The sequence below is a fragment of the Pantherophis guttatus genome, chromosome 1, assembly GCF_059756535.1.
Source record: "Pantherophis guttatus breed Tessera chromosome 1, ASM5975653v1, whole genome shotgun sequence".
Taxonomy (NCBI): Eukaryota; Metazoa; Chordata; class Lepidosauria; order Squamata; family Colubridae; genus Pantherophis; species Pantherophis guttatus.
This window is the reverse complement of record NC_142063.1, coordinates 298,626,860-298,654,195: the sequence shown is the minus strand read 5'-3', so window position 1 is coordinate 298,654,195 and position 27,336 is coordinate 298,626,860. Positions and strand designations below refer to the sequence as shown.

The 27,336-nt window shown below is 39.3% G+C and overlaps 1 protein-coding gene and 1 long non-coding RNA gene across 5 annotated transcripts in view; one reads left to right on the top strand and one right to left on the bottom strand.

The window, feature by feature from the left end:
* KCNK2 (potassium two pore domain channel subfamily K member 2) overlaps positions 1 to 27,336 on the top strand; it is a 110,090-nt gene that overhangs the window by 8,412 nt on the left and 74,342 nt on the right. For 2 of the 4 annotated variants that reach the window (XM_087883185.1, XM_034427818.3), the window contains exons 1-2: positions 21,960 to 22,561; positions 24,873 to 25,183. In XM_087883185.1, coding sequence (XP_087739311.1) covers position 22,561; positions 24,873 to 25,183 — 312 coding nt within the window. In that variant the 5' untranslated portion in view covers positions 21,960 to 22,560. Of the gene's footprint in view, positions 1 to 21,959; positions 22,562 to 24,872; positions 25,184 to 27,336 lie in introns of those variants that run through there. The other 2 variants (XM_034427816.3, XM_034427817.3) reach the window with 1 other exon arrangement.
* Positions 1,625 to 22,782, bottom strand: LOC117671708 (uncharacterized). Its single transcript, XR_009622780.2, has 4 exons — positions 22,730 to 22,782; positions 13,509 to 13,694; positions 9,007 to 9,053; positions 1,625 to 3,056 (listed from the first exon to the last, which is right to left on the bottom strand). It is a non-coding gene; the product is annotated as an uncharacterized LOC117671708 (long non-coding RNA).

The window sequence follows — 27,336 nt, the reverse complement described above, 5'->3', positions numbered from 1 at the left end:
ATATGCCTGTACATTTTCCCCTTTTCTCTGGCAATATATAAGGGGCAATAGAAAAGTAGATAGAATAGAATAACAGAATTGGAAGGGACCTTGGAGGTCTTCTATTCCAAACCCCTGTTCAGGGGAAACCCTATACCATTTCAGATAAATGGTTGTCTAATCTCTTCTTAAAAACATCCAGTGTTGGAACATTCACAATTTCTGGAGGCAAATTGTCACACTGATTAATTGTTCTGTTAGAAAATTTCTTCTTAGTTCTAGGTTGTTCGCTCCTTGATTAGTTTCCATCCATTGCTTCTTGTCCTGACCTGTGATCCTAATAATATATCCCAAACTGTTGGAAGCTCTCACCCAGCAGCTTCATGTAGATGTTAAACAGGAGCAGAGAAAGCACAGAGTCATGAGGCACCTCACAATTTAGGGGTTGTGGGCTGGACTTCTTTCCTTTGAATACTGACTGAAATCACCTCCAGAAGGAAGAGGAAAATGGATACAATATAGTATTGCCCAACCTCAACTTGAGCTGGTCCAGAAGAATAACACGATCAATTCTGAGTAGAATTTGCGCTATATTCAGTGATTCCAGAGAAGTTAAAGCAACTTAAGGGTCCTCCTCTTGTAGTTCCCTGTCTTACTTCATTTGGCAGGAGCATTTAGAAAACAGAAGGATCTGGGAACTCCATAAAGGAAAATGAATTCTTTGAGATACTCTTTTCTCATGTTTTTCAGGACTTCAGTTCAATAATATAACATACTATAAAGCAGTGGTGAAATGTAAAATTTGTTACTACCGGTTCTGTGGGCGTGGCTAGGTAGGGTGGTTATGTGACTGGGTGGGCGTGGCCAACTTTTTTTTTTTACTTTTAAAAGCATTTTTTCTACAACCTCTTCGGCTGAAGAGGTTGTAAAAAAATGCTTTTAAAAGCCTCTGACGATCCCAGCTGAGTTGCCTGATTGGCAGAGGCTTTTTTTTCTTTTAAAAGCCTCTGATGATCCCAGCTGAGCTGTACGATCATCAGAGGCTTTTTTTTTTTTTTTTACTTTTAAAAGCATTTTTTCAGCCGAAGAGGCGATCCGGTCCGAACCAGGAGCATTTCATCCCTGCTATAAAGCCACTGAGAGATCAAAAACAGCCAGGATAGCTATACCACCCTAACTTTAGGGTCCATCATTCCTTTTTTTATTGAAATACTTTTTGGGGAAAGCTTGCATCCTTTCTCCTATTAAGATGATTTATCCAAATTTGAGTCTGACATACATGGCTCCAAGACAGAACTTCAACTTTTGTTAAGTTTTTAAATTGTTGAATTGTTCTTTATTTTTATTTGGAGCATAAATAGAGGTCTCCTGTTTTGTCTTTATTGGTCAGTCTTTATTGATTTAACTATTTGTGAAAGAGATAATTTAATATACTGTAAGATTTGTGGAAGCTGAAGCTTCTCTATGCTGTATTTGTAATTTTTCATAATGGATTTCTTACCCTATAGTTAGATCACTTGCTATAAGCTACATGACCAAAATAAATACAAGTGTAAGGTTATATCACAAGTGTTAATAGAACAAACCCATTACTATGTCATTTAAATAAATAGCAGTTGTAGTAATAAATGGTAGCCAAGAAGACAATTTATCAAGTGTCTCTTTTTAATATTGCTGTGTAATTTCTGCTTTGCTTTAATTTGTGGGCTCCAGCATTAAGCAACTTTAGGAATAAAAGGGATAATTTTTTTAGAAATATCACACTTGCTTGGCAGCACTTCTCTCAATGAAGACTTTTAAAGTGTGTCAGGTCTAACTAAAATATTATATAATTCTAATATGTTGTATGGGTATGTAGCAGATATGGAAGAATAGGTGGCCAATTGTGTTGCACAACTGTTACTTATCCTAATTATGTCCACATCAACTCATGATCCTTGTCTGTATGAAATATAGCTGGTAGAGCTGATTCTTGGTGTCAGCCACTCTGATACCCTGTTTCCCAAAAAATAAGACATCCCTGATAATAAGCTCTCCCCAAAAATATTTAAACGCAGAGCTGGAAATCAGGTAAGATGGCAAGAGGAGCCCTGTCTTGTTCCACACACCCCATAATAATAAGACCTCCCTGAAAGTAAGGCAAGTGCTTATTTTGGGGTTCAAAAAATATAACACAGGGTCTTATTTCCGGAGAAACACGGTAGATATAATTCAAGGAAAATTAAATGTAAGTGATGTAGAAAGAGAGTTGCTTCTTGAAAAATTAAATAGCAATAGCAATAGCATTTGGACTTATATACCACTTCACAGTGCTTTACAGCTCTCTTTAAGCGCTTTACAGAGTTAGCATATTGCCCCCAACAATCTGGGTCCATCCTTCTGAGGTGGAAGGCTGAGTCAACCTTGAGCCTGGTGAGATTTGAACTGTCAAATTGCAGGCAGCCAGGAGTCAGCAGAAGTAGCCTGCAGTACTGCATTCTAACCACTGCGCCACCATGACTCATGCCATAGAACCCTAACCATAAATGCCATAAAACCGTAACTCAGACAGCAAAACTCTTTACAATAAAAAGGCCAATGGAGCCAAAGATTCTCCATTCTCACTGAGTAGAATTTGCACTATATTCAGAAATTCCAGAGACGGTGGGGCTCCTCTTGTAGTTCCTTCTTGTAGCCTTACTTCATTTGGCAGGAGCATCCAGAAAACAGAAGGATCTAGGAACTCATAAAGGAAGCGGAATTCTTTCAGGTACTCTTTTCTCATGTTTTATAGCTTCAGTTCAATAATATAATTTTCTGCCTTCAAGTCAGTCTTGACTTCTGGCAACAGTCTGGACAAGTCCCACAGTTTTCTTGGAAGGATTTTCAAAATTGGTTTGCCATTGCCTTTTTCTGAGGGCTGAAGAGATAGTGAATGGCCCAAGGTCTCCCTCTAGGTGGCTTTGGGTCTAAGGAGGGACTAGAACTGAAGGGGCACTTCACTCATGCCTTCAGTGAAATGAAACATCCCTTTGAAGATCTGATGGCATTTGTTTTTGGTATCTTAATCTTAGCTGTTTGCTTTGTTTTCTGAAACACTGAAAAAGGAAACAGAAAAGTTAATTATCAAGGAATATTAGTGCTGCTTTTGGAGCCAGTGCCCCATTAGTTTTCCTTCAAAGAGATAATATTAATTCAAAAGTAGTAATGAGCTTTTTCTGCTGCACAATTAATCCATTACAAATTCAGTCATTAATTTAGATTTCTTTGGGAGGGAGACAAGCAAATTGGAGAAAAAAAATCACATCACTACACTTTTTCCTGAAACCTTCCAATGATAAAAAAAAATTGTAAATGCGAATAAATATATAAAAACATTTGGCACTATCTATATGCATTAATTGTTTTTAATTAAAGTGATAAATAGGGATAGCTATCTCATAAAATGGATTCTATCCAACAGAAAGTTCCTGAAAGTAATGAAAGCAGCATGCAGTTTAGGTTTCTGAATGATAAAATCTCCTTTGAGTGGAGCCACGTTCCTGGGTGACTTTGGTGACAGGTTTTACTGAGATATCGATTCAGATGTAATATAGGAGATCTGTGTTTGGATTTCTCAGTGTCTTTTGCTTTCCTTCAAAGTAGGACAGGTGGCTATTGATTTGACTATGGATAGTCCATAATTATTGAGTGTGAAAATTTAGAGAGAGAAGAAGAACCAAGATCATATGTGTAGGTTTAGGAATTCAAGGAGAGTCAGAGAATGCCAACACCTAAGGGTGCCACCAAGGAGGATTGCCAGTTAGGGAGATCATAGTATTAGAATGTCCTTACTGGCCTCATCATCCTCTTCAGACTAACCAAATGATAATAAGAAAGTAAGAAGCATTTGCAGAATATCAAAATGAGGTCCAGAGTATTTGTCTCACATTACAACAGATATTTTGAATCTTGCTTGTGAGAAGAAATAAGTTTGGAGGTTAAATCAGGAAAACAGGGTGGGATAGCAATCTCGTCTAGCTCAGACCATAGCCATTGCAGAAGCCACAATTGGGGGAAGGAGAGTAGTGAAATCCAATTTTTTTTACTACCGGTTCTGTGGGCATGGCTTGGTGAGTGTGGCAGGGGAAGGATACTGCAAAAGCCCCATTCCCACCCCACTTTAGAGGAAGGCTATTGCAAAATATCCATTCCCACCTCACCCTGGGGCCAGCCAGAGGTGGTATTTGCTGATTCTCCAAACTACTCAAAATTTCCGCTACCGGTTCTCCGAACTGCTCAAAATTTCCGCTACTAGCTCTCCAGAACCTGTCAGAACCTGCTGGATTCTGGGAAGGAGAAGGAAGGAGGTTGCCGTGTGGCATAATGGAGAGCTGCCCATTTACAAAAAGCTTTTCTTCATACAGCAAGTGGGTCAGGTACAGTGGCAGTCAATTCCCCAACTGAACCATCTCTAAGATAAACAACAGCAACAACATCAGGCATTATACAGCATTCGTTTTGTCCAATGGACTTATGACAGCCTTGAGTGGTGCAACTAAAGTGGTGGACTAAAGTGCTGTTAAGTAGCACTTAGCTGCCAGCTGCCTGTAATTACTGCGAGTTCAAATCTCACCAGGCTCAAGGTTGACTCAGCCTTCCATCCTGCCGAGGTAGGTAAAATGAGGAACCAGATTGTGGGGGCAATAAGCTGACTTTGTATAAAAAAGAACACCGCTTAGGGGGGACTAAAAGCCCTACTAAGCAGGTATATACAAAAGTGTGAAGGCTATTGCTTAACATATTGTAAGCCGCCCTGAGTCGCCGGAGAAGGGCGGCATATAAATCGAACCAATAAATAAATAAATAAATAAATAAATAAATAAATAAATAAATAAATTAATTAATTAATTAATTAATTAATTAATATTTAGGAAATTTCACTTAATTAACAAAGCAAATCTAGTAAGGAACTCACTCAGAGCCCAGCAAGACTAATATTATGCATGCAGAAGATTGAAATAATACATTAGGACATTGTCTGTTTCCAAACTAGGCATAGGATATGAAATCATTATGCCTCAATTAATCATCTTCATACTTTATCCATACTTTAGGGGTAAGGAAGAGACACAAAGACATCTGAAAATCTAGGTCTGTCACACAATGTTTTTTTCCACTTACTTTATTTGTAGACAAATAGGGGAAAAAAAGCATAATATGTGTAAGTGTATATGACCTTTGGTTTTGTTTTTAAAAAATGTTCACATTTTACATAGACAATAAAAATGAGCTTCTTACATGCCGATAAAGGAGAATATTTGTAGTTCAGGGTTGAAATGAGGGCTCCTTGGTGCCCCCTGAGCTTGGTTGTTTTCCTGCAGGTGTTTCATTACCCAAACTAGGCAACATCATTGGTGCACTTTGGGTAAAGAAACATCTGTAAGAAAACAACCAAAGTCAGGGAGCACCAAGGACCTTTCACATCTTACGTGGATTCATTATTAACTTTGAATGCATACTATTTTATAAATCTATTTTTAACTGATCTTTTATGAGTGCAAAATTATTTTGACTAATATTAATATTAAAAATTAATAGCATTTTGCTTTATTACAAGGATTGCCTTCTTGTAATTAATTTGTAGTTATTTTTGGTAATTTGCTCCAGCCAATTTTACAGTAATTTGTTCTTTTTATGTTCTTGTTTGCGAGGCACTGGTTGCAATCAGTGGCATTAAAAGGAAATGAATTATTTTCTTTAAAAATAATAAATTATAAACCAATTAATTGAAAAACACGAGTAAAAGGTGTTTTCCTGTTTCAGTATACATTTCCAATCCAAAAAAAAATTAAATGGGGCAATCACACTTACCGTAATATATATATTTAAGACCAGTTGGAATTATCTTCACATATTTGTCAAAGGTATTGAACTTTGTCTTTCCTGCTCTGAACAGATGTTATGTCCAGTAGCATAGGAAATATTTAGAAAAACAAAGAAAAAACGTGAGTCCATATGCTGCAATTCTAGTTACAGCAAATGAACCATATTTTATTGGTGCTAGGAACAATTTGCTTGGAAACACGTTTAGTTCAACTGAATGTTTTACCTGTGATGAACCCAATTTCTGCAGGTTTTTTAAAAAAGTCTAATAATTTATTGCTTGAACCTGCTGAGGCCTGTTGATGTACTTTTGAAAAACTGGATTTTTCATGGCATGAATGAATATAGTTTCTATACCTGGATTTGTTTAAACTTATATTAATAATTATATATAATTATATAATGATAATTATCTTAACCTTTAAGAAAGACTTAAAGGTGCTTTATAGTTCATATTAAAATAATCTGTTACACCAGAGAATTCATGCCATTCTAATATTTGAGGGGAGAGGAGTAGGTCAACCTATTTTCCAAGCACCTGAAGGCCAGACAAGGAATAATGGATGGAAACTGATCAAGGAGAGATTCAACCTAGAAATAAGGAGAAAATGTGACAGTGAGAACAATGGAACAACTTGCCTTCAGAAGTTGTGGGAGCTTCATCACTGGAAGCTTTCAAGAAGAGGTTGGACTGCCATTTGTCAGCAATGGTGTAGGGTCACCTGCTTGAGCAGGGGGTAGATGAACCTTTTTGGCACGAAGTGCCCAAACCAGAATGCACATGTGCATGCATGTACACTGGCCAGTTGGTCTTTGTGTGCTCTAGCGCGCACAAAGACCAACTGGCCGGCGCGTGTGCGCCAGGGGTGGGTTCTACTTATCTTTACTACTGGTTCGCAGTGGGGCCATGCGTGCTCTCTCACTTAGCTCGTGCGTGTGTGCTCTTCTGCACATGCGCAGAAGCATTTTGATGACATCAGAGTCAGTGGGCAGAGCCTCCTACCGGTTTTACTACCGGTTCTATAGAACCAGTGTGAACTGGGGGTAACCCACCACTGATGTGTGTGTGGTGGAAACCCGAAGACCACGTAGCCAGTGCTGGTCTTCAGGTTTCCGGCGCTCTGGCACATGTGAAGACCAGCTGGCCGGCGCACATGTGCACACCAGAAACCAAAAGAGCAGCTGGCAACAGCGTGCGTGCCCACAGAGAGGACTTGTGTGCCATCTCTGGCACGCGTGCCATAGGTTCGCCATCACGGACCTACAAGGTCCCTTCCAACTATTCTGTTCCGTTCGGTTCCATTCCGATAATCATATTAGTCACATTTTTGGAGCAGTCAACCATCTGCACTAAAGAGGAAGCTCTGATTACATGGTCATGGTCATGGTCTTGGTGTATTTTGTTCCTCTTATCAGCACTTCTGATCCCTATCCAACAGAAATGGGACCACAAGAAGGGGTTAGCTACAAAGAAGATTCACCCTTGGGAACTATGATGATGACACTCCTTGGGATTTTATTAGTTTTCATTTGGAAAAAGCTGTCTCAGAGATGCCAGATTCTGAGCTATACAGGTTTTACAGGCAACAATTAACATCTTGATTTATACGTGGAAGTCTACTGGCAATCAGCCATGCTGAGTGGATGGACCCAGTTGCTCTTTGGGCGTCTGCATTTAGGATCATTTACTGTTTCTAAAATGAAAGGAGTTATGGAATCCAATCACAAAAGTAATGGCCTTGATTATAGCGAAGCACATACAGTTTTAATAGAGCCGTGGTGGCGCACTGCTTAGAATGCAGTATTATTGCAGGCCAGTTCTGCTTACTGCCGGTTATCAGCAGTTCAGCAGTCTGAATCTCACCAGCTCAAGATTGCTTGTCCTTCTGAGGTCGGTAAAATGAGGACCCAGATTGTTGGGGTCAATATGCTGACTCTGTAAACTGCTTAGAGAGTAAAGCACTGTGAAGCGCTATATACGTGTAAGTGCTATTGCTATCATTAAGAATGGAAATTATAATTTCCTTTTATTATATATTTTATGAGGGTCATATATGTAATCCTTGAATTTTGCAAAAATTGAATTGTTATACAGAATGGAGAGAGAGCCACTTCAGTATAATGCTTAAGGCACCAGGCTACAAACTGGGAGACCAGAAAATAGTGTGCAGCCTTAGCAATGGTATGCTGGAACCAGCAAATACTGACTGTCAAGTATATATGGATGATGTTTTCTGCATTTTTCTTTTAGTTTATAGATCTTTCCATGTACATTTATCACATCAATCTTCTTATCCTATTCAGATAATCATCAGATCTATTCAGCTCTGGCATAATCTTATTATGATAATGATTTTGTATTTAATAATATAATATTCTCCTGAAACCATTTTCTGGAATTAGTTTCCCTTTTTGTTTTTTAATTAAATATAGCCCATTTTAATTAAATATAGCTCATTTCACAGTCTACCCGAATGAGTGTTTCCTATAAATCATTGATTTGTAATGCAGATTGTGCTCCTAGTTTATCTGGGATGGTATCCTCTAATCTAATCAGTAATTTCAGGTCTCCAAGTATGGACCCATGAGACTGCTCTTGGTAAGAATGACCCAGGACCAGCTATTTCTTTCCAGATGCTCTGAAAAAAAAACATTATTAAAGTTACTAAAAAAGATTTTTTAACTCGAATGTCAGCATGCCTACATTGGAAGTGGAGGATGAAATGCATTAACTGTACTCACATTAACTCAATTATTAAAAACCAGTTTTCAGGGTTCTTACAAAGCACTAAATTATACATGAACCAAACAGTTTGGTTAGCAAAAAAACAAAAAAAAATTGATAAGAAAATTCTAACCAAAGTTAAAACAAAATATGCTCAGCGTGTTGCATCAATGAAATCACAAGCTCTTTCTCTGACCTGGTTAATCATCATTGTGATATGAAGCCTACTAAAGCGATGCCTCAAGAAAACCTATGGATTTATGCAATCATGTACTTCCAGTTGACACATTCAAACCACCAAGAAATCTACATCAACCTAGAGCTGATTTGGATTTCATTTTCTACCAGTAGGTACAGTTAAAAAGGGAAGTTCCAAACTGGGGAATAAATGAGTTAAAGAAAAACTGCTTCTAATCTACTTGTTGGTCCAAAATGGTTTTGAGATAATATTTATTTACCTTAGATTTCCATTTTCACCCATCACTCTTCTTCTGTAGTATCTGTTCTGGTAGAATATAATGTGAACATGATTTCTAACAATTTAAATGCAAGCATACATACTAAAAAATCAAATGTTATTAACCATTTCAAGCTGAGCTTCCTACAATTAGTGTGATTTAAGCGTGCTTAAAACTGCTATCTTAAATCAATTGCAATGAGTTGTGGTTGTGTTTAATTTTGCCTTTAAATCACTTGGTTCATATAAAGAGGGGTATAGAAAGACTTTTCTGAGTGGCAACAGAATTAATTACAATTAATTGCATTAGTGAACATTTCATGTGCAATTGGACTTATGAAAATCAGCTGGTGGACTAGGAGTCCTACAATAAGCCTTGCACACAGGTAAAGGAGATTATACTTCGACAATATTAAGAATGATAATAAATGCTTTGCAAATGCTCAAACTTGCCGCTTGCTGGAGAAGAAAGAATAGGACAGCACAAATTTGATAAAATTGATAGACTGATTATGTACCATTCAGTTTCGGCTATTTAGTAATCACATAGACAGACCTTTCGGCAGCCCTAGTCTGCCCCTTCAAGTTTTCCAATAATGTATTCATTGCCACTGTAATCAAGTCATCTACATTAATGCTAGTTATCTTTTTTCCTTTTCTTCCACTTTTCCCATTATGGACTTTTCAAGAGATCTGTTTTTTTGTAACGTGCCCAAAATGTAATTGGTGTTACCACCATGTCAAGCAATATCATGAAAGGCCAATCATTACCTCAGGTTTGTCTGTGATTTAAGAAAATTGCCTGTGGAAGAAGTTATCTCTCCATTTGGTGTAACGTAGGGTACTCTTGTTTTTATTTAAAATAAATATTTATTTAAATATAATGAAAACAGGAAAATTTTTCTATATTTCTAACAAAATATAAACATTAGGTTCTTTCTCTTCACATCCTCATATGCTTTTAAAATGGTCCTAGGTACATTTTTAAGATGGCTGTTGCTAGCACATTATATTCATCTAAGATAACACTGCCATTGCTGAAGTGATACTTCAGTCCGTGGTGGCACAGCAATTCCCTCAATTCCTGGAGGAAACAGACTACCTCGATCCTTACCAATCTGGTTTCAGGCGTGGTCACAGCATGGAAACGGCATTGGTCGCCCTAGTAAATGATCTCTGGCGGGCCAGGGATGGGGGCTGTTCCTCCATCCTGGTCCTTTTTGACCTCTCAGCAGCTTTTGATACCATCGACCATGGTATCCTGCTGCAGCGGCTCAGGGGGATGGGGTTAGGAGGCACTGTTTTACAGTGGTTCTCCTCCTATCTCTCTGGTCGCCTGCAGTCTTTTTGGGCGGGGGGTCAGGGATCCTCCTGGAGGCCTCTCACTTGTGGGGTGCCTCAGGGATCGGTTCTTTCCCCTCTGCTCTTTAACATCTACATGAAACCTCTGGGTGAGATCATTTGTGGTTTTGGGGTGAGGTATCATCAATATGCTGATGATACCCAGCTTTACATCTCCACCCCGACCACCCTAGGGTTGCCCTTTCCGTGATGTCCCACTGCCTGGAAGCAGTGCGGGTTTGGATGGGGAGGAACAGACTTAGACTCAACCCTTCCAAGACTGAGTGGCTGTGGATGTCGGCATCCTGGGATCTGGAGGTTCCATCCTTAATGATCGAGGGAGAAACTCTTGCCTCCTCTGATAGGGTCCGCAACTTGGGTGTCTTCCTGGATTCTTGGCTGTCCTTAGAGGACCATCTGACGGCCGTAACCAGGGGGGCCTTCGCACAGGTGCGTCTTGTGCGCCAGTTGCGCCCTTTTCTAGACCGGGATGCCCTTGCCACGGTCACTCATGCCCTCGTTACCTCTAGGTTGGACTACTGTAACACGGTCTACATGGGGCTGCCCTTGAGATGCGTCCGGAGGTTCCAGCTAGTCCAGAACGCAGCTGCGCGGGTAGTTACGGGGGCGTCTAGATACTCCCATGTAACATCTCTCCTGCGTGAGCTGCACTGGCTGCCGGTGGTGCTCCGGATACATTTCAAGGTGCTGGTGCTTACCTATAAAGCCCTTAATCGCTTAGGCCCGGGGTACTTGCAGGACCATCTCCAGCCGCTCTCCCACTGTCCTGTGTGCTCTCACAGAGTCGGCCTCCTCAGGGTGCCGTCGGCCAAACAATGTCGGCTGACGGCCCCCAGGAGGAGAGCGTTCTCTGTGGGAGCCCCGACCCTCTGGAATGGATTGCCCACCGAGCTCAGGACAGCCCCCGACCTTCTTTCCTTCCATCGCAAGCTTCCGTCAACTCAACTGATCCATTTGGGGGTACACTGTCATAATTTTAAACTGTTTTAATAGGGTTGCTGATTTTAATTTTATTTCATTGTGATTTGTATTGGAATTTGTCATTTTGTAAGCCGCCTTGAGTCCCCAGGGAGAAAGGCAGCATACAAATCGCAATAATAAATAAATAATAAATAAATACAAAGTCTGTCTGCATTATTGTCATTTTGGTACCACAATGGTTGGATAACTGTAGAAGACACTATAAATTGCTAGTGTAGGAATGGCCTAATTTTATGATAGTAATGTGCAGGGAATACAGCATTTTATTCAGAGTGCTTTGGAAAATATGCTGGTGCAATTTGAATAAATAATTTCAGTTTAGAGCAGGATTGATGGCCTTCATAGCTTATTGTGGAAAAAACATTTTTTGCAGTTAAATGAGTTTAGGTTTGAGGAATAGTAGAAATTTTTAGGACTAATGTTATAGAAACTGTCAGTTTCAGAGAAAATAATTTTTATTTTAGACAAAAATTCCTTCAACTTTTCTTTTTGTTTCTTTCTTTGGGGCTAGAATTAAAGGATATCTACTAAGAAGCATTACTTAGGCAAATAGTTAAGCAAACATTTTTTATTTAAAAATGACAGATGTTTCTTTATGGGAAGTACTTTAAGTGAAACCCCTAAACTCTTCCAGTGATCTGCTTTGGCCATTTGGAATGACCATTGGGAGAGTCTAAATATTATTTATATATTTAAGATCAAATCAGACACATCTGCATGATAAAATGCTGGAAGCAGAGGTATGCTACAGTATTTTGATGCTAGCTGTACCCCTTTCTTATATGATAACACAATGCTGCTTTCATAATTTGGGACCTCCCCCTCTCCATAGATGTCTCTGAATCAATTTTTTTTCCTTATTTCCCTGAAACATGAATTATATAGGACTAAAAACTAGGAAATGTCTCAGAAGATGACATGGATCAGGTGAAGAATGGGACATTTGAAGGGCTCTAAATCATCTTTGTTCTCAAAGAGTTAGAAGTTGAGACTTAAAATATCAAGTGGGTATCATATACTCTTCATAACCTTTTGATATTCTCAAGGTTGTGCACTGTTGTTGTGTCATAAATAGCAAAGCACTGTGTGAGAAACTAGACATCTGGAGCTTGAGTCATGGCAACTGGCCTTCTTTTCTTTTTGGTTTGAAACATTTTACTACTTATTCAAGAATCGTCTTCAGTCTGAGCAAGTTGGTTAGGGGACCCCACATATGTCCTCCATGCTGGTTTCATTTCTTACTTAATCTGAATAGGCTCCTTAGATGAGTAGACAGAGATTCATTAAGAGTCAGTGTTCCTAAATCTTTTCTCCTAGATGGATAGTTAAATGTTCTCCTAGGTGAAGCTGTGATTGATTTTCTTGGGGACTAATGCAAGAGCAGCAAAATAATGGGGGACAAGTTGTGTTTGAAGCCTCCATCACTATTGAGGAAAGAATTTTCCACTTTGGTATAAATGTATTCCTTCACTAGAAATATACTATATTTTTCAGAGTATAAAATGCACCTTAGTTTTTGGGGAGGAAAATAGGAAAACAAAATTCTGCCTACCTGGTGTTCATCTGGCTAGCATCCTTAGTCTGGTCAGCTTCAGCGCATTAGTTCGCTGGTTTTGAGCGCGCACACTTTTATCCCCTGGTTGGGGATAAAATACATCTTCTAAAGCACAGCTGATTATCAGGAAGCAGCAATGAGAAAAGCAGGCAAAGCGGGCAAGATAGCTTCACTCGCTAGTGCCTTGTTAGGGCTGGAAAAGAGCTTCTAAAGCACAACTGATTAGCAACAATGAGAAAAGCAGGCAAAGCAGAAGATCGCTTCACTTGCTAGCACTTCATTAGGGCTGGAAAAAAGCTTTGAAAAAGCTACATTCAGAGTATAAGATGCACCCAAAATTTCACCCTCTTTTTTTGGGGGGGAAGTACGTCTTATACTCTGAAAAATAAGGTACTTTGCAGTCACAGTGTTTGTTGACCTGTCTATTTTTTTATGTGGTATGTTTTGTCAATGTTTAAAAATGCCTGCCCAATAAAGTTTTGAACTAATCCAGCACCCAGACTTCAGAAGTAATCTATAAATTGGAGTGCAAAATGATTACACACTCTTGTGGTACTCATATCAAAAATATGAGATGGTCTGGTTCAGGGGTGGGTTTTACTTACCTTTACTACCGATTTGCAATGGGATCGTGTGTGCGCGCTCGCTTCGCTCGCGGACACACCTCACTTCTGTGCATGCGCAGATTGCTTCTGATGATGTCAGGTCAGTGGGCAGAGCCTCCCGCCGGTTTTACTGCCAGTTCTATAGAACCAGTCTGAACCAGGAGCAACCCACCACTGGTCTGGTTTCTGAAAGAAATTGTAAAACAAAGTATCTGCAACTAAGGTCTATCCAGTCTGTTTAACACACATCCAGTCCACCATCTCTCTGCATAGTTGATTCCACTCTTAAACTATATTATCAAGATTTTTTTCTTGACATTCATCCAGAATCCAACTTCCCAAAGCTTAATATTTTATTACATCTTCCCTATTTTGGTAAATCAAAAACATGTAGCCAGACCTAATTACCTATCACTAAATTAATTTCAATCCTATTAGTTGCTATTTGAATATGTACCAAGTTTTTTTTTTGTTCCACTGTTCTTATAAAATATCTGTGTACAAATGTTATGGATAAGAAGTAAAAAAAAGACAATTTTGAGCTACTGAATGAAACTCCTACTACAGATTTCAAAAGAACATAGAATGCATGTATTTAATATAACATCTTACATGAAGTGTAATGGAAGCAAGAAAACAAAGACAACTTTGAGTTGAAAATCAATTTTGGTAACTCAATGGATACAGCCATGCAGTTTACTTGGCAATAATAAAAATGGCCTGACTTTGTCTTTTTCTAGATTCCTCCCTCACCAATTTTCCAGTCAAAGACTGTAGTCTGGGGATTTCCTGGTAGTGTCTCGGCCAAGTGCTACTAAGAAGCTAGTTCCAAACCCAGACAAGATAGGCCACCTGCTGCCACCTTCTGATACATTCAAAGGGAAAATAAATGCAAAGAAAATAGAAGAATTAAAAGGCAATGAAAACGACTTCCTGTTTGCTGCTGGCCGCCGCCAGACGTTCCTTTGGGATCGTCAGCTTCCACTGCCTGTTAGAGCCGCCTTCACAACGGAACGGCGGCTCGAAAAAACTCCGTTCCCATGAGGAAACGGAGATAGAGCCGGCAGGGGTGGGTAGAACTCTCTGCAGAGTCCCAAAAGTTTTTCTTTTACTTTTGGGATGGAGCGGATGAGATGCCCCATATCCCCAGCCGTTGCTCCGGGCTTTGGGAGACCTCTGCTAATGCAGAGCCAGGCGTCAAAAGCAAGCTTGCGAATTTGACAGATTACTCAAAGAAAATGTGAGCTGGACCTGTAATACTGAAGCGCAAGTATTTTACTTATCTTTTAAAAATTACTTAAGAGAATAGAGGAAGAGAAAGAGGAAAAAAGTTTCTTTTTAAAATGGCGTCTGCCGCGGCTGGAGAAGAGTTTGAGAGGGAAAGTTCTTCCGTTTTTTATTATTACAATGTAGCGGAATAAATACCACTGGCTACATTTGTAGACAAAACTCCGCTCCTGTTTTTGTTTTTCTCTTTTTTTCCCTGGAGGCTTGAGTGTTGCTGGCTGGAAGTCTTTTGTCTTGTTTTTTTTTTTTTCTTCTTCTAACAAAGCCTGCTTAGGCGGAAACATGGCACTGAGGCTTGTGAAGTCAGACAAACAAATAGGTGGGGGGGATTCCCCCACCAAGAATTTAAAGCAATATGTTTTAACTCTTCAGTCCCAGAAACCTGATTTTAATATAATAGAATTTCTCTTAGAGGAGATTGAAAGAAGGGATGAGATTGTGAATCAGCAACTTGAAAAATTTAAGCAGGAAACTAAGGAATTGGTGAAATCCAAGTTTGACTTTTTGCAGCAAAAAATTTTAAAATTGCCAGAATTCATGATTCGGTTGGATACAAATACTAATTTACTAGAGTCAAAAATGGATGAAATTCAAGATAAATTGGACAATAGAATTCAAAAAATTGAAAATGATTTGTTAAATATTCAGGATTATAGTTCAGAAGAAAAATTTAAAATGGATGCTGACCAAAAGTCTGGTAATGTAGAATATCTGGAACAGAGGATTCAAAAAGAGGTTCTAAAGATACAATATAATTTCACAGAATATGCAATAAGACTTAGAGGTTTGCAGGAAAATAACAGAGATGACTTAAGGAAAATATCTTCTGAATTTCTAGCTGGGATTTTAAAGATTCAACCTGAGGAAGTGTTTTGTAGGATTGACAGAGCTTATCGAATAAACTCTTGGACTGCCAAGCAAAGGCAATTGCCTAGAGATGTGGTAATCTATTTTTCAGATAAAGAAATTAGGAATAAAATTGTGCAAAATTCCTTCAATTCTAATTTGCAATTGTATGGAAGAAAGATTTGGATTTACAAGGAACTCCCACCTAAGATATTAATGGAAAGGAAGAAATTTGGCTTTCTGGTGTCTGAGTTAAAAAGGAGAAATATTCAATTCCGGTGGGACGTCCCAGTTGGTATTATATTGAGATATCAAGGAGAAAGATACCAGTTAAATACTGTTGAAAGGGCGGAAGAATTTTATCAAAATAGGTTGAAAATGAATTTAACGTCTTCAGATATAATACAGGATAAGCAGAAGGAGCTGGAACTAAAGACAGAGACTGTACCAGATAAATTGCCTTTGGATTTATCGGATACCCCAGCTGGATTATCTACAAATTTGAGAGAAGTGCCATCTGATTTTAATGTGATGACTTATCAAGGCAAGGACAAGCATGGAAACCAATTAGAGGATATACAAGGGATAAAAAAGAAATGCGAGACACAAAAAATTAGGATGGAGGTCAAACCCACAAAAAGAAAACAAAAAAAGAAATAGGTTGTACAAAAATAGAAATTTCTAACCCAAGCAACAGTGAAGCCAGTGATTTTAAAATATGAATGATTATGTGAAAACATAGAGGAGGCGACATATTGGTCAATATCATCCTGAGGATAGTGGCAGATCTCTGCATTGCCGTAATTTTGGGACATGGAAAGAGCCTCAAATTGATGGTTTTGAATTATCTATTTTGAAACTTCTTTTTGTGTTGATAAATATATTATAATTATCTTGAATTATAAGGCAAGAGAATCACATTGGGACATGCAGAAGATCGGGTTGTTACCCAATACGATGATGGAAATTAATAATCCTGATGAAACCCACAATTATTATTATATGGAATACAATTATAATGTCACTCGGGTGGTTGTTTTTACTTTTATATATATAAGAAGATGTTTACTACTGATGGGGGCAGATATGATTGGAGATCTTGAATAAACTGTTGCATCCGCAAGCTATGTCACCCTATTATGGATGTTGGTTTTAACAATCCAGTGGAAAGACTTCAAGAAGATATTATATGGACTATAAATTTAAAGTTATTGTCTTTTCTTTTTTTTATTTAGATATAATGGAATATATATATATATATATTTTTAAGTAGTGTGGGCAGTGAATTAAAGATATCAAGAATTGTTGTGTATGGTAAATTTGTAAGACAGTGGGTGAATAAGCTAGCTACAGACTGATTAGTTTAAGAAAAGGGATTTTTAAGTGATACATTTAGGGGAGTGGAGGAAATGGATAGAGTGGAATAAATGTTAAATTAGATTTTATGGGGAGCCCGCTTTGAAATGTTATTAAAGTAGGACTTATTGTATAGTTTTAAAGTGGAAGGTGGTTTTGAATTGTTGCAATAATGCATAGATATAAAACACTATTATGCTAAATTAGAGTTATTTTATAATAGTTATAGTATAATGTGTTTGTTTTTTTTTGTTTTGTTTTTTTTTCTCTTCTTCTTTTCTGAAATGTATGGATAAAGGGGGATTTATAATACTTTTAGTAAGTAAAGGTCAGTATTTTGAGGAGGGAGTAAGTAATCTGTTATGAATTAGGGTTTTTTTTTTGTTACGAAGAAGTCACAGGGGGGGAAGGGTGGGGAGGGGGGGTTAGGGAGGGGGGGAGGGGGGGGAAAAAGGGGGAAAAATTTGTATTTGAAAACCTTTTCAATAAAAAAAAAAAAAAAAAAAAAAGGCAATGAAAACATAGTTTAACCACTTCTGCAACACTTTTATTCTGCATCCCTGAAACCTTAGGAGCAGATGAGTATGTGTGAATAAGGGCTAAGAAGGGATACAGTAGGCAAACCTAGCTAAAGATGTCTAGGCAAAATTCCAACCCATCCAATCCTGAATCAAAACCCTGACTCCTGCATGTTTTCCTTGATGGTTGGTGGCCTACTAAGGGGGAGCAGCAGCAAACCCAGAGTTTAAGAACAAATCACCTTGCCTGTAGTGACTAGCTAATCACAGATCAGGTCAGCACAACTTGGCAGTGACTTGGGACAAATGCTGCAGAGGAAGGATAAGGTTGGCAATGGGTTACACACATTTTATGCCAATTTTCTTTTGCGCTAACACAACAAAGAGGATAGCACTTTAATTTAGTAGTGAGAAATACTCTTTGAGACGAATTCTTAAACCCATGTTTTATGTATGTTTTATTGAGTTCGTGTGACACCTCACATTATTCTTCTTTCTGAAAAATCCCTCCTCCCTGCATGTGTAAATTATGTAAACTTTCCCAAATCTGAGATTGTTAGTTACTATGCCTTTCAGCTATCTTGATCGATCGATCAATCAATCAATCAATCAGAATAGAGCTGGAAGGGATCCCGGAGGTCGTCCAGTCCAACCCCCTGCTCAAGCAGGAGACGCAACACCATCCCAGACAAGTGACTAAATTCCAGTCACAGGCAATCTGGAATTAAGGAGAAACGCCTAAATAAAGGAACGTTTTCCACATAAGCATAGAAGGAATTGTAGGTCAAGAAACTTTCTGCCCTTTGGGAGGAACAAATAGTGTTCCTGTTTGTAAAGGACCATTGCTATCAAACATTTCAGAGAAAAAGGAGAATGGTATTTTATGCATGAAATTTTCCAGGCTCTGACGGAAAAGAATTAGGTCAAGTAAATATGTTGCTATGCCTTTTTTTAATCTAGAAGCTTTGTTTCAAAGTTTGTTTCAAGTTTTGCAGATGCTTTTAACAATCAGGAAAATTTCAGCCAAAATCTACAGACAACGTATGGCTGCTCTCCTAAAACAACTCGATTATTGGCACAAATAAAAATATTCTAAGGGCTAATGTTAAGAAAAGCATAGATATATTTATTTCATTTATGCATACTTTCTCCATGAAGTGGACTCATGATGCTAAACCCATTGATATCAGTTGCTCTGAGGACTGAAATTCAGTAAACACTTCACTAATGGGTGTATCCTGGGGACAGTGTTGTTGCAACAGAATTATTGTCATAATTATTAGAAGTTGGTTGAATGTGTTACTTGCAGAGACCAGGACTTCTCCTCTTTCTGATAAGCCTACTTTATAGGAATATCTTTTGGCACATGTTCATCTAGCAACTTCATTTCATAGTATTAGTTTAGGACTTCAACATATTACTTCAAGGAATGATGGCTGCCTTAACAATCTAATTACTGGTTTACACATTAAGGTAATTAGTTAATAATGGCAAATACATACATTCTTAAGGTGGAAATAACTTGCCATTTCCTTTTTCTGGGATTTTTTACAATTTCCTGGTGGTTTCTTATCCACATAATTAGTCTAACTCTGCTTAGGAATTTGGAAGAAGTGGGGGAATCAGCCAAGGTCAACTACGTGCTGCCATTTGATACTAGCTTTATTTAGGCTGAATTTTTTTTAATAGCATTATCTGAGCTTTGGGATGCTCTCACACAGAAGTATTTTAAATATGTGAATATTTAATTGTAATGTACTTTTTGAGGCATTTTTACGTTGTTTGCTAAATTTAATTAGCATCATTAATACATGTCAATCTATAAATGTTATCATATACAAATAAATCGGAAATAAATAGCATGACACATCATCACCTACTATACTTTATAGCTCTAAAATTGTATAATCACTTCAACCATTTAACACCACCTTTATTTGGCAACATGACTTAAATTAGGAGAAATATTATGTCTGCAGTGCAAGGTAACTGGAGGCATGGGAAAAGCAAACTACTGTGTAAGGAAAGCAGGTCTAAACTTAGCATCTTTCCTGATGTGCTACTTTTATATGTATATGCAAGTATGACATTTACTTCAAATAAGAAACCATTTATAGTTTAAGCAAAAGGTTATACATTCTAATGCAGTCTAAATCTACCACAGATGCATTGGATAATTTTATTCACTATATAGCTTAGTTCTTAACCATGTGGAAAAATAATACAATAGCCAATATCGCATACACCAGTTTTCTTGGCACTGAGATAAAGAGATAACTAGGATCAATCCCTAGTTACAGAAGAACACACATTTTCATTCATCTGTAAGCTAAATTAGCCAAATATCTTCTGTTTTGTACTTGCTGTCTTGATATCATCTCTCCTGGGTAAAGCAGACAGGAAACACAACTGGATGAGCTAATTCTACTTTATTGTAAAGCTATATCTTGCAAGTCTGAAGGCAGAAACTTTCCACTACCACTTTCCACCACCTGAACAATCTTTATCTGATTGTTTCCTAGGCAGCATTTCCCCCTCTCATCCCTCAAAACTCATCTACACATTCCATTACCCTTGTCTATAAATGAATAAGCAACTTAACAGTGACAGGTTCAAAGGAACTAATCCAAATGTCACTTGTGAAAATGTTCCAGGCTCTTTCTCCAATTTTCAACTCATCGGTCTTTATTCATACTGTTATTTTGTCTCACATTGACTTGTATCTGGTTCAAAAATTCAGCCTAGACAAGAGGTTGTTTCAGGGTCAGGGTAATAAAGGTGAAAAATGGCAATGCTAGGGTGTATATTTTCTTTCCTTTTCTACTTCCCTCTGGCTACATCCTCATGTCCACAGATAGTTTTGATGATGTCATCATGCAAATGACAACTACATATTTGCATTGTGTTGCAAAAAGCTAGCTAGGTCACTTCATGTTTGTGATGAAGTCAACATATCTGTGTCCCTTTTGCCCTCCTCCACAGATACTCATGTCTCTCATCTGCTGAATGAATATGCTCCAGTCATCATTTTGTATATCTTGTCCTCATCATGTATCCTTTGTCTTATATCTGTATCTTTAAAGTCATATTGAGTTATTCCAGTTCATTTTCTCGTGGCACACTGTCATGCATTTTTTGATGTTGCAGTAGATGAAGCTCCTATTGGCCACTTCTAGGGCTTGGCGGGATATCATCCCCCACCTTGGTGACTGGAAATGATCCTCCACAACTTCTTGGCTTGGGATATAGGGAACCTGGCAGTGTCCTCATCATTTCATCATTGGCATGTCATGTCTGATCAGCACTTCCCAAAGGGCCCAATGGGTTTCAAACAGGTTCCTCTTTTGACAATGTGAAACCTATTTTTAAACTGATTTATCTAGACTGAAGGTTGATTTAAACTAGGAAAGAATGTAGGTTCTGCCAGCTGTGTTGCCAGTTCTGTCGCCCTTATATGAATTATTGGTTTTTGTTGCTTCAGGCAACAGGGCCATTCTTGTGGCCACACTTTTATTTTTATGATTTTGTTCTGCATATTCCCTTTTGGCTTCATAGCTGGCCTTTGGCTACTTTCAGGTACTGTTGGCCATCAGGACAGAACTGGACTTGTAGCCAGCACTGCCATTCTCTTAAGCCCTACTAGCCAGAGACAGAACTCCAGCATTATTGACCACCCTGCTTTCTTCCCATGGCACGCAATCTGTGACCTGTCAGTCTGTCAGTCAGGCAATTGACAGGTGCCATTCCAAGCTCCATCTCCCCCACCCACCCCCATACCATTTATTAAGAAGAGCAATTGCTTTTGGAGGAAAACAAAAGCAGGGAGGAAATCCATCCACCCTTCTCCAATAGTTGTCCCCCTTTAAAGCTGTAGCTGGCCGCGTTCCTCATTCATTCAGTGGCAGAGGAGGGCTCGACTATCTGGGCAGCCATTGCTACGTAAGTACACTTGTCTGCGAGTCAAGATCACTTCACCGCGCGGGCCATTTGTCTGCGCCCTTTGCCTTTGGAGCCCGCGGTCCTTTTCAGGCTCCTGGCGCTTCTCTGACTTCGCGGGCGAGTTTACGGGCTACTGAATCTGTAGCCACGTGGAAGCCAACGACACCGTGGAAGGATAGTATTCGGGAAAACGGGGGGAACGGCAGGCAGAGTTCAGGCGGCAACTGGATTCAAGCGGCTCTCGAGCTCTTCGAAGAACACACCCCGCGTGGAAGGAAGGTCTGCAGACGGAGGTTGGCCGAACCTGCTCCGGCGCCCGCCTTAATTCAGAAGGGGCAAACCGTGTCACGCACCGGCGGAGTGGTGGTGGTGATGGTGGGTAATGAAGAGGCACGACCAGCAACCCCACGGTCACCTGCTCCAAGGAGCCGAGGGAGGCGGAGCCTGAGGAAGAAGTCCCCTTCCGTTTTACAAACCAAAACGCCGAGCCAGCCGGAGAGATCCCGCGCGCCTCGGAGAGAGAGAGAGAGAGAGAGAGAGAGAGAGCGACAGCGTGCCGGCAGCCGAGCTCCGACTCTCAGAGCGCGAGTCACCCACGGGGAGGGGGGAGGGAGCGGAGAAGCGAGCGAGCGAGAGAGCCACGCTTAAGAAAGCTCGGGGAGTGTCCAGGAGGGGCTGAGGCGGAACAAGAGGAGCGGTGCTGAGGGAGTTCCACACATACACACCTTGAGTGGTGCCCAGACACCGCACGAGACGCACGCACGAGACGACACACACACACACACGCAGACTCACACGCACATTCGCGCACGACTAGGCGAGCGCGGGCGTCTCACACACACCCCAGCGAGAGGGCGCGCGTGGAATCCGAGCTCTCAGCATCCAAGCCTTCCCCGCTTTGCCTCTCCCTGTCTCTGTCTGTCTGTCTGTCTGTCTCTCTGTGGTTCCTTTCCAGTCCCACGCGCTTTCTGGTCCTCTTGTCTCCCCTCCCCTTTCTTCCCCAGCCCTCCCACCCCCACCTCTTTGCTCTCAAACTCTGCCTCCCCGAGTCCTGAAAAAATGCCTGCCCGTGAAGCGAGGAGAGGGCATCGGGTCTGTAAATAAGAAGTGAGTACTCGTACAATGGCGCGTCTCGCTGGCTCGGAAAAGGAAAAAGAAAAAAAAAAAATCCGGCTGCCTGGAAAAAAAAAATGCTGCATGCTCCTTTGCTTTTGCCGATGCATCTTTGCTCTAGGGCAAAGGAAGCCCCCACCTACCCACCCACCCCGGTCCTACCTTCCTCATTGCAGGCGAACCCGTCTTGCCATGCCCTCCCCCCCAACTGCCTTTCTCTCCCTCCCCCACACCCTCCCGCCTCGCCATCCCTATTGCACGGGCCTCTTCCTGCTGCATGCAACACCTTGGCTCAAAAGCTCTGGGTTACACTTCATCTTTGTTGGAGGGGTGCTTAGCTTTGAGTGACGGGGGCAAGGAGGGGGGCAAGGAAGGGAGGCTTCTATTTTGAAGGATCAGGCAAAAATAAGGTGATATTGTTATCAAAATAATAATAATAATGATAATAAAGATGGGGCTTTTCCCAACTCACTGCCTGCTATCCTTGTGGACATAGAAGGAAGATGTGCACTGGCGCTGTTGATTGGTTTCAAGAGCATCTCTTTGGGGGAACTGGTTTCTTACTAAAAAAAAAAATGAAGATGGAAGAATGGGGGTTTAATTTTCTTCCAGACATCCACAGGATTGGGAAGATTTATTCCTTGTTGTGTGTGTGTGTGTGTGTGTTGCCTGTGCGTGAAATGGAACCTTGAATCTTGGCTGGGTGGGAAAGCTAAAGGAAACAGGGAAGAGTGTGCAGTAGCACCAATTAGAACAGTGCAAGAGGAAGACACTTTATGCTGCCATCCAATTCCCATTGTTAGCTTAGCTGCATGCAGCTTCCTTAAAGGGGAGTGTGGATGAAGGCAACTTGGGAACTGCACTTACCCGGGATGCCAAGATTTCCTTGGGACTCTGGGCGCACATTGCCCCTGAAACAAGAGGAGGGCGCTATTGTTATCGCTATGATAAATCACTGTTAAAAAAAGAACAGGTGCAGGTGAATAGAGGAAGGTTTGTTGCACTAAACCTGGATTGCCTCCATTTTGGGGTGGGAAGATGGATGGAACAGGGTGACAACATACTTATGGACAGGAGATCAAAATGGTAGTTGTTGTGTCAAAGGATGATGAAATAACAGGATAGTTTTGAGTTTCTGCCCTTTGCCTGCTTTTCCTCCCATCACAAAATTCTCAAAATAAGCCACCATCTACTTAACATCTTTCTTTTTTAATCACTGCATTCCCAGGAAGTCCACAGGGCTTCACTGCTAGTACTGCAATTTAATTATTTGGTAGATTGCTTGGTTAAACTGCCAGACATTACCATTATCAGCTGAAAAGGATCTTACATGGAAGTCTCTAGGCAGCATCATTTAGTTACTGCCCTCAAATCAATGACTCTGGGATACTCCTCTGAAATCAGAGGAATTACTACTTTCCTATCTCTTGCGGTTGGAGGTGGTTGTAAGATTGCATTTCTGGGCTCAGAAGAAGGGGATTGTATCAGGAACCTTATTTTTGTGGCAAAACTTGTTCCAGAGCCATGATACTATAGAAATTAGGTACCAATAGAGTCACTTGTCCTAGGTTTGTAGAACTTGGGAAATATTAACTACTCGGTGTCATTGTGCAGTAAAGTCATAAAGAATATTCACCTGCAGCTTCTTCTACCTTCTGTCCTTCACTGTGGAGGAGAAAGCTCAAATTAACTATGCTTATTACATATTATCTTTGTCTTCCAAGCTCATCTTCCTATACCTCTTTCAACATTTGAAGATGCTGCAAAGTTATAAAGAACATCCCGAAGAACATAGTTTGCATATGGTGATATATGGTGCATGCATGCACAATGTGTATGCATATATACACAAAAGTATCTCTTTTAATTAATATTCAGCAATTGGCAATATTAATATTCAGCATTGGCAATATTTAAAGTAGATCAGGATTTGGAAAGCAATGTGATAATCTGATAAAATATTAATTGGAAATTGTATCTTCAAATAATCAATATTACATCATTAGTTTACAGCCAGTAATTTGCATGATATTTGGGCAATAGATCTAGTAATAAGGTTACATGAGAGTGTGGAATAGCAAATGTAATAATTTTATCACAACAGATTGCTGCAACCCTTGATCCATAATAAGTTCTTCAACAGGTAGACAAGTTCAATTCATTTCTAGGGCTACCATCTCTGAACTTAAATTAGAACAATTAGTAGTTTATCTTTCTCCTCATGTAGCAAGGAAAATACCAAGATAAACACTGACAGGTGTTTTAAAAATTAACATTCTGTTTCTTTTCCACCCCTTTTTATTAGTGGCGGCACCTGACCTGTTGGACCCCAAATCTGCCACTCAGAACTCCAAGCCACGGCTGTCATTTTCTACCAAGCCCACTGTACTTGCTTCACGCGAGGAAAGTGATACAACTATTAATGTGATGAAATGGAAGACAGTATCAACCATTTTTCTAGTTGTGGTTTTGTATTTAATTATTGGAGCTACTGTATTCAAAGCCCTGGAGCAGCCACATGAAACCAGCCAGAGAACAACTATTGTGATCCAGAAGCAAATGTTTGTGTCACAGCATGCCTGTGTGAATGACACCGAACTAGAAGATCTAATTCAGGTAATTTCCTATACTGAAATGGGTTCTCGCCATAGATTTAAATAAAACAGTGTTGATGTTCCTATTCCAGCTACAATGTGGTAGAACTGATATTTGGCACAAGAATTTGATTTATGTTGTAATGTATAAAAAGCATTGCTAATCCCAATTTGGTTACTAGGCTTGCATTCAACATAATCTTTCCATTAAATGCTACTCTTGTGTTTCCTAAATGGCTATTCATTGGCAGATGTAATCCAGTGTACTTCTGTTATATTGGGTCCATTGCAAACTAATTTACTTGGAAAACAAGACAGAAAATATTTCTGGGCAAAAGTGAGGGGATTTTGGTTTTAACAGCTCACTTTTTACTTGGATATTTATATTCATTCTTTACTTCTACTCTGCTACTTAGACTACCACTATTACATGGAAAACAGTGCCAATTCATTATACTAAGAGTCCCATATATGTTATTTTAAAATACTCTTGTGAAGTTTACATTATGTTCTCATGTTGTGATTGGATTCATCATAGAAACTTACGTTTTTCTTGTTTTTTAGAAACTTGTCCTCTGTTTCTACTAACCTGTCATCTTTTATGATTACTTTATTCTGCTTGAAAATATACCATGTTGAGGACAAGAGCTCAGTTGTTCATTCATAGCAAGATCAGTTTTGCTTCAGTAATGGTGTTTCCTTGTATGATTGAACAGATAAACATTATTTCAGAACTTTTTTCAGAAAGATTTCTTGTTCCTAGTACATTACTAATGCACTATTTAGAATAAAATGGAATACTTTATTGGCAAAGTGTGATTAAACACACAAGGAATTTGTCTCTGGTGCAAAAGCTCTCAGTGTACATGCAAAGCAACAGAGTGATAATAATTATAATAATGATACCAGTAAGAGCGGGTAGTAAAGAAAATGAGAAGGATAATAATACTACTACAGCCATACAACGTGGGGTTAATAATAAATAAATAAATAATATATATATATAATATGTATAATTTAGAATAGAATAGAATAACAGAGTTGGAAGGGACCTTGGAGGTCTTCTAGTCCAACCCCCTGCCCAGGCAGGAAACCCTACACCACTTCAGACAAATGGTTATCCAACATCTTCTTAAAAATTTCCAGTGTTGGAGCATTCACAACTTCTGCAGGCAAGTTGTTCCACTGATTAATTGTTCTAACTGTCAGGAAATTTCTCCTTAGTTCTAAGTTGCTTCTCTTCTTGATTAGTTTCCACCCATTGCTTCTTATCCTACTCTCAAAACTAGATGCAATATTCCAAGTGTGTCCTTACCAAGGCATTATAAAGTGATATTAACACTTCACATGATCTTGATTCTATCCCTCAGTTTATGCAACCCAGAACTGTGTTGGCTTTTTTGGCAGCTGCTGCAAACTGCTGGCTCATATCTAAATATATATAATTTATATCATTATAAAATGACATAAATAAAGCAAAATTTATGCATTATGCTTCAGCAAATTGGGAAATAGCTGCTTCAAAATGGGGAATAATTGGGTGAAGCAATAATTGCTGAATTTCAAGAGAAAAATAGATTGGTTGAAACATCTATCTATGATGAATCCAGGCTTCTTTTCCCTTCTTGCTAGAAAATTTCCCTAAGCAAAAGATACATCTAAATATTCTCAAATTCAATCAGTCCCCATCAATCCACATTCCAGAATGATTTTTTTTATATAACTTCACCTTTTGTGGATAACTGGTCATCCATGATCCTGATTGATCACTTTGAATTTTGCTGACATGGGTAAAACTACTCCCAAGATTAATTAAAAAAAGATTTAAGTCAGCTGCATTCCTAGATCTGTAGGCTTATCTAGCAGAGATATCCAGAGCTGTTAGCTACATTTTGAAGCAAAACAAATGTTACTATATAAAACTGACCGATATAGCTATTTAAACTTATCATGAATCTTAACCTTTGATGGCACTTAAAAGGTAACTTCTCTGTTCCTTGTCAACCACTCAAAGGACAAAACAAAATCTTTAAATCAGGAGTGTCCAATCTTGGCAACTTTAAGATCTGTAGACTTCAATTCCCAGAATTCCCCAGCCAGTCCCTACCAGCTGCCAATTCTCAGAGTTGAATGAGAAGATCAGATCTATCAAAGTACCCACCATCTCTATGCTGT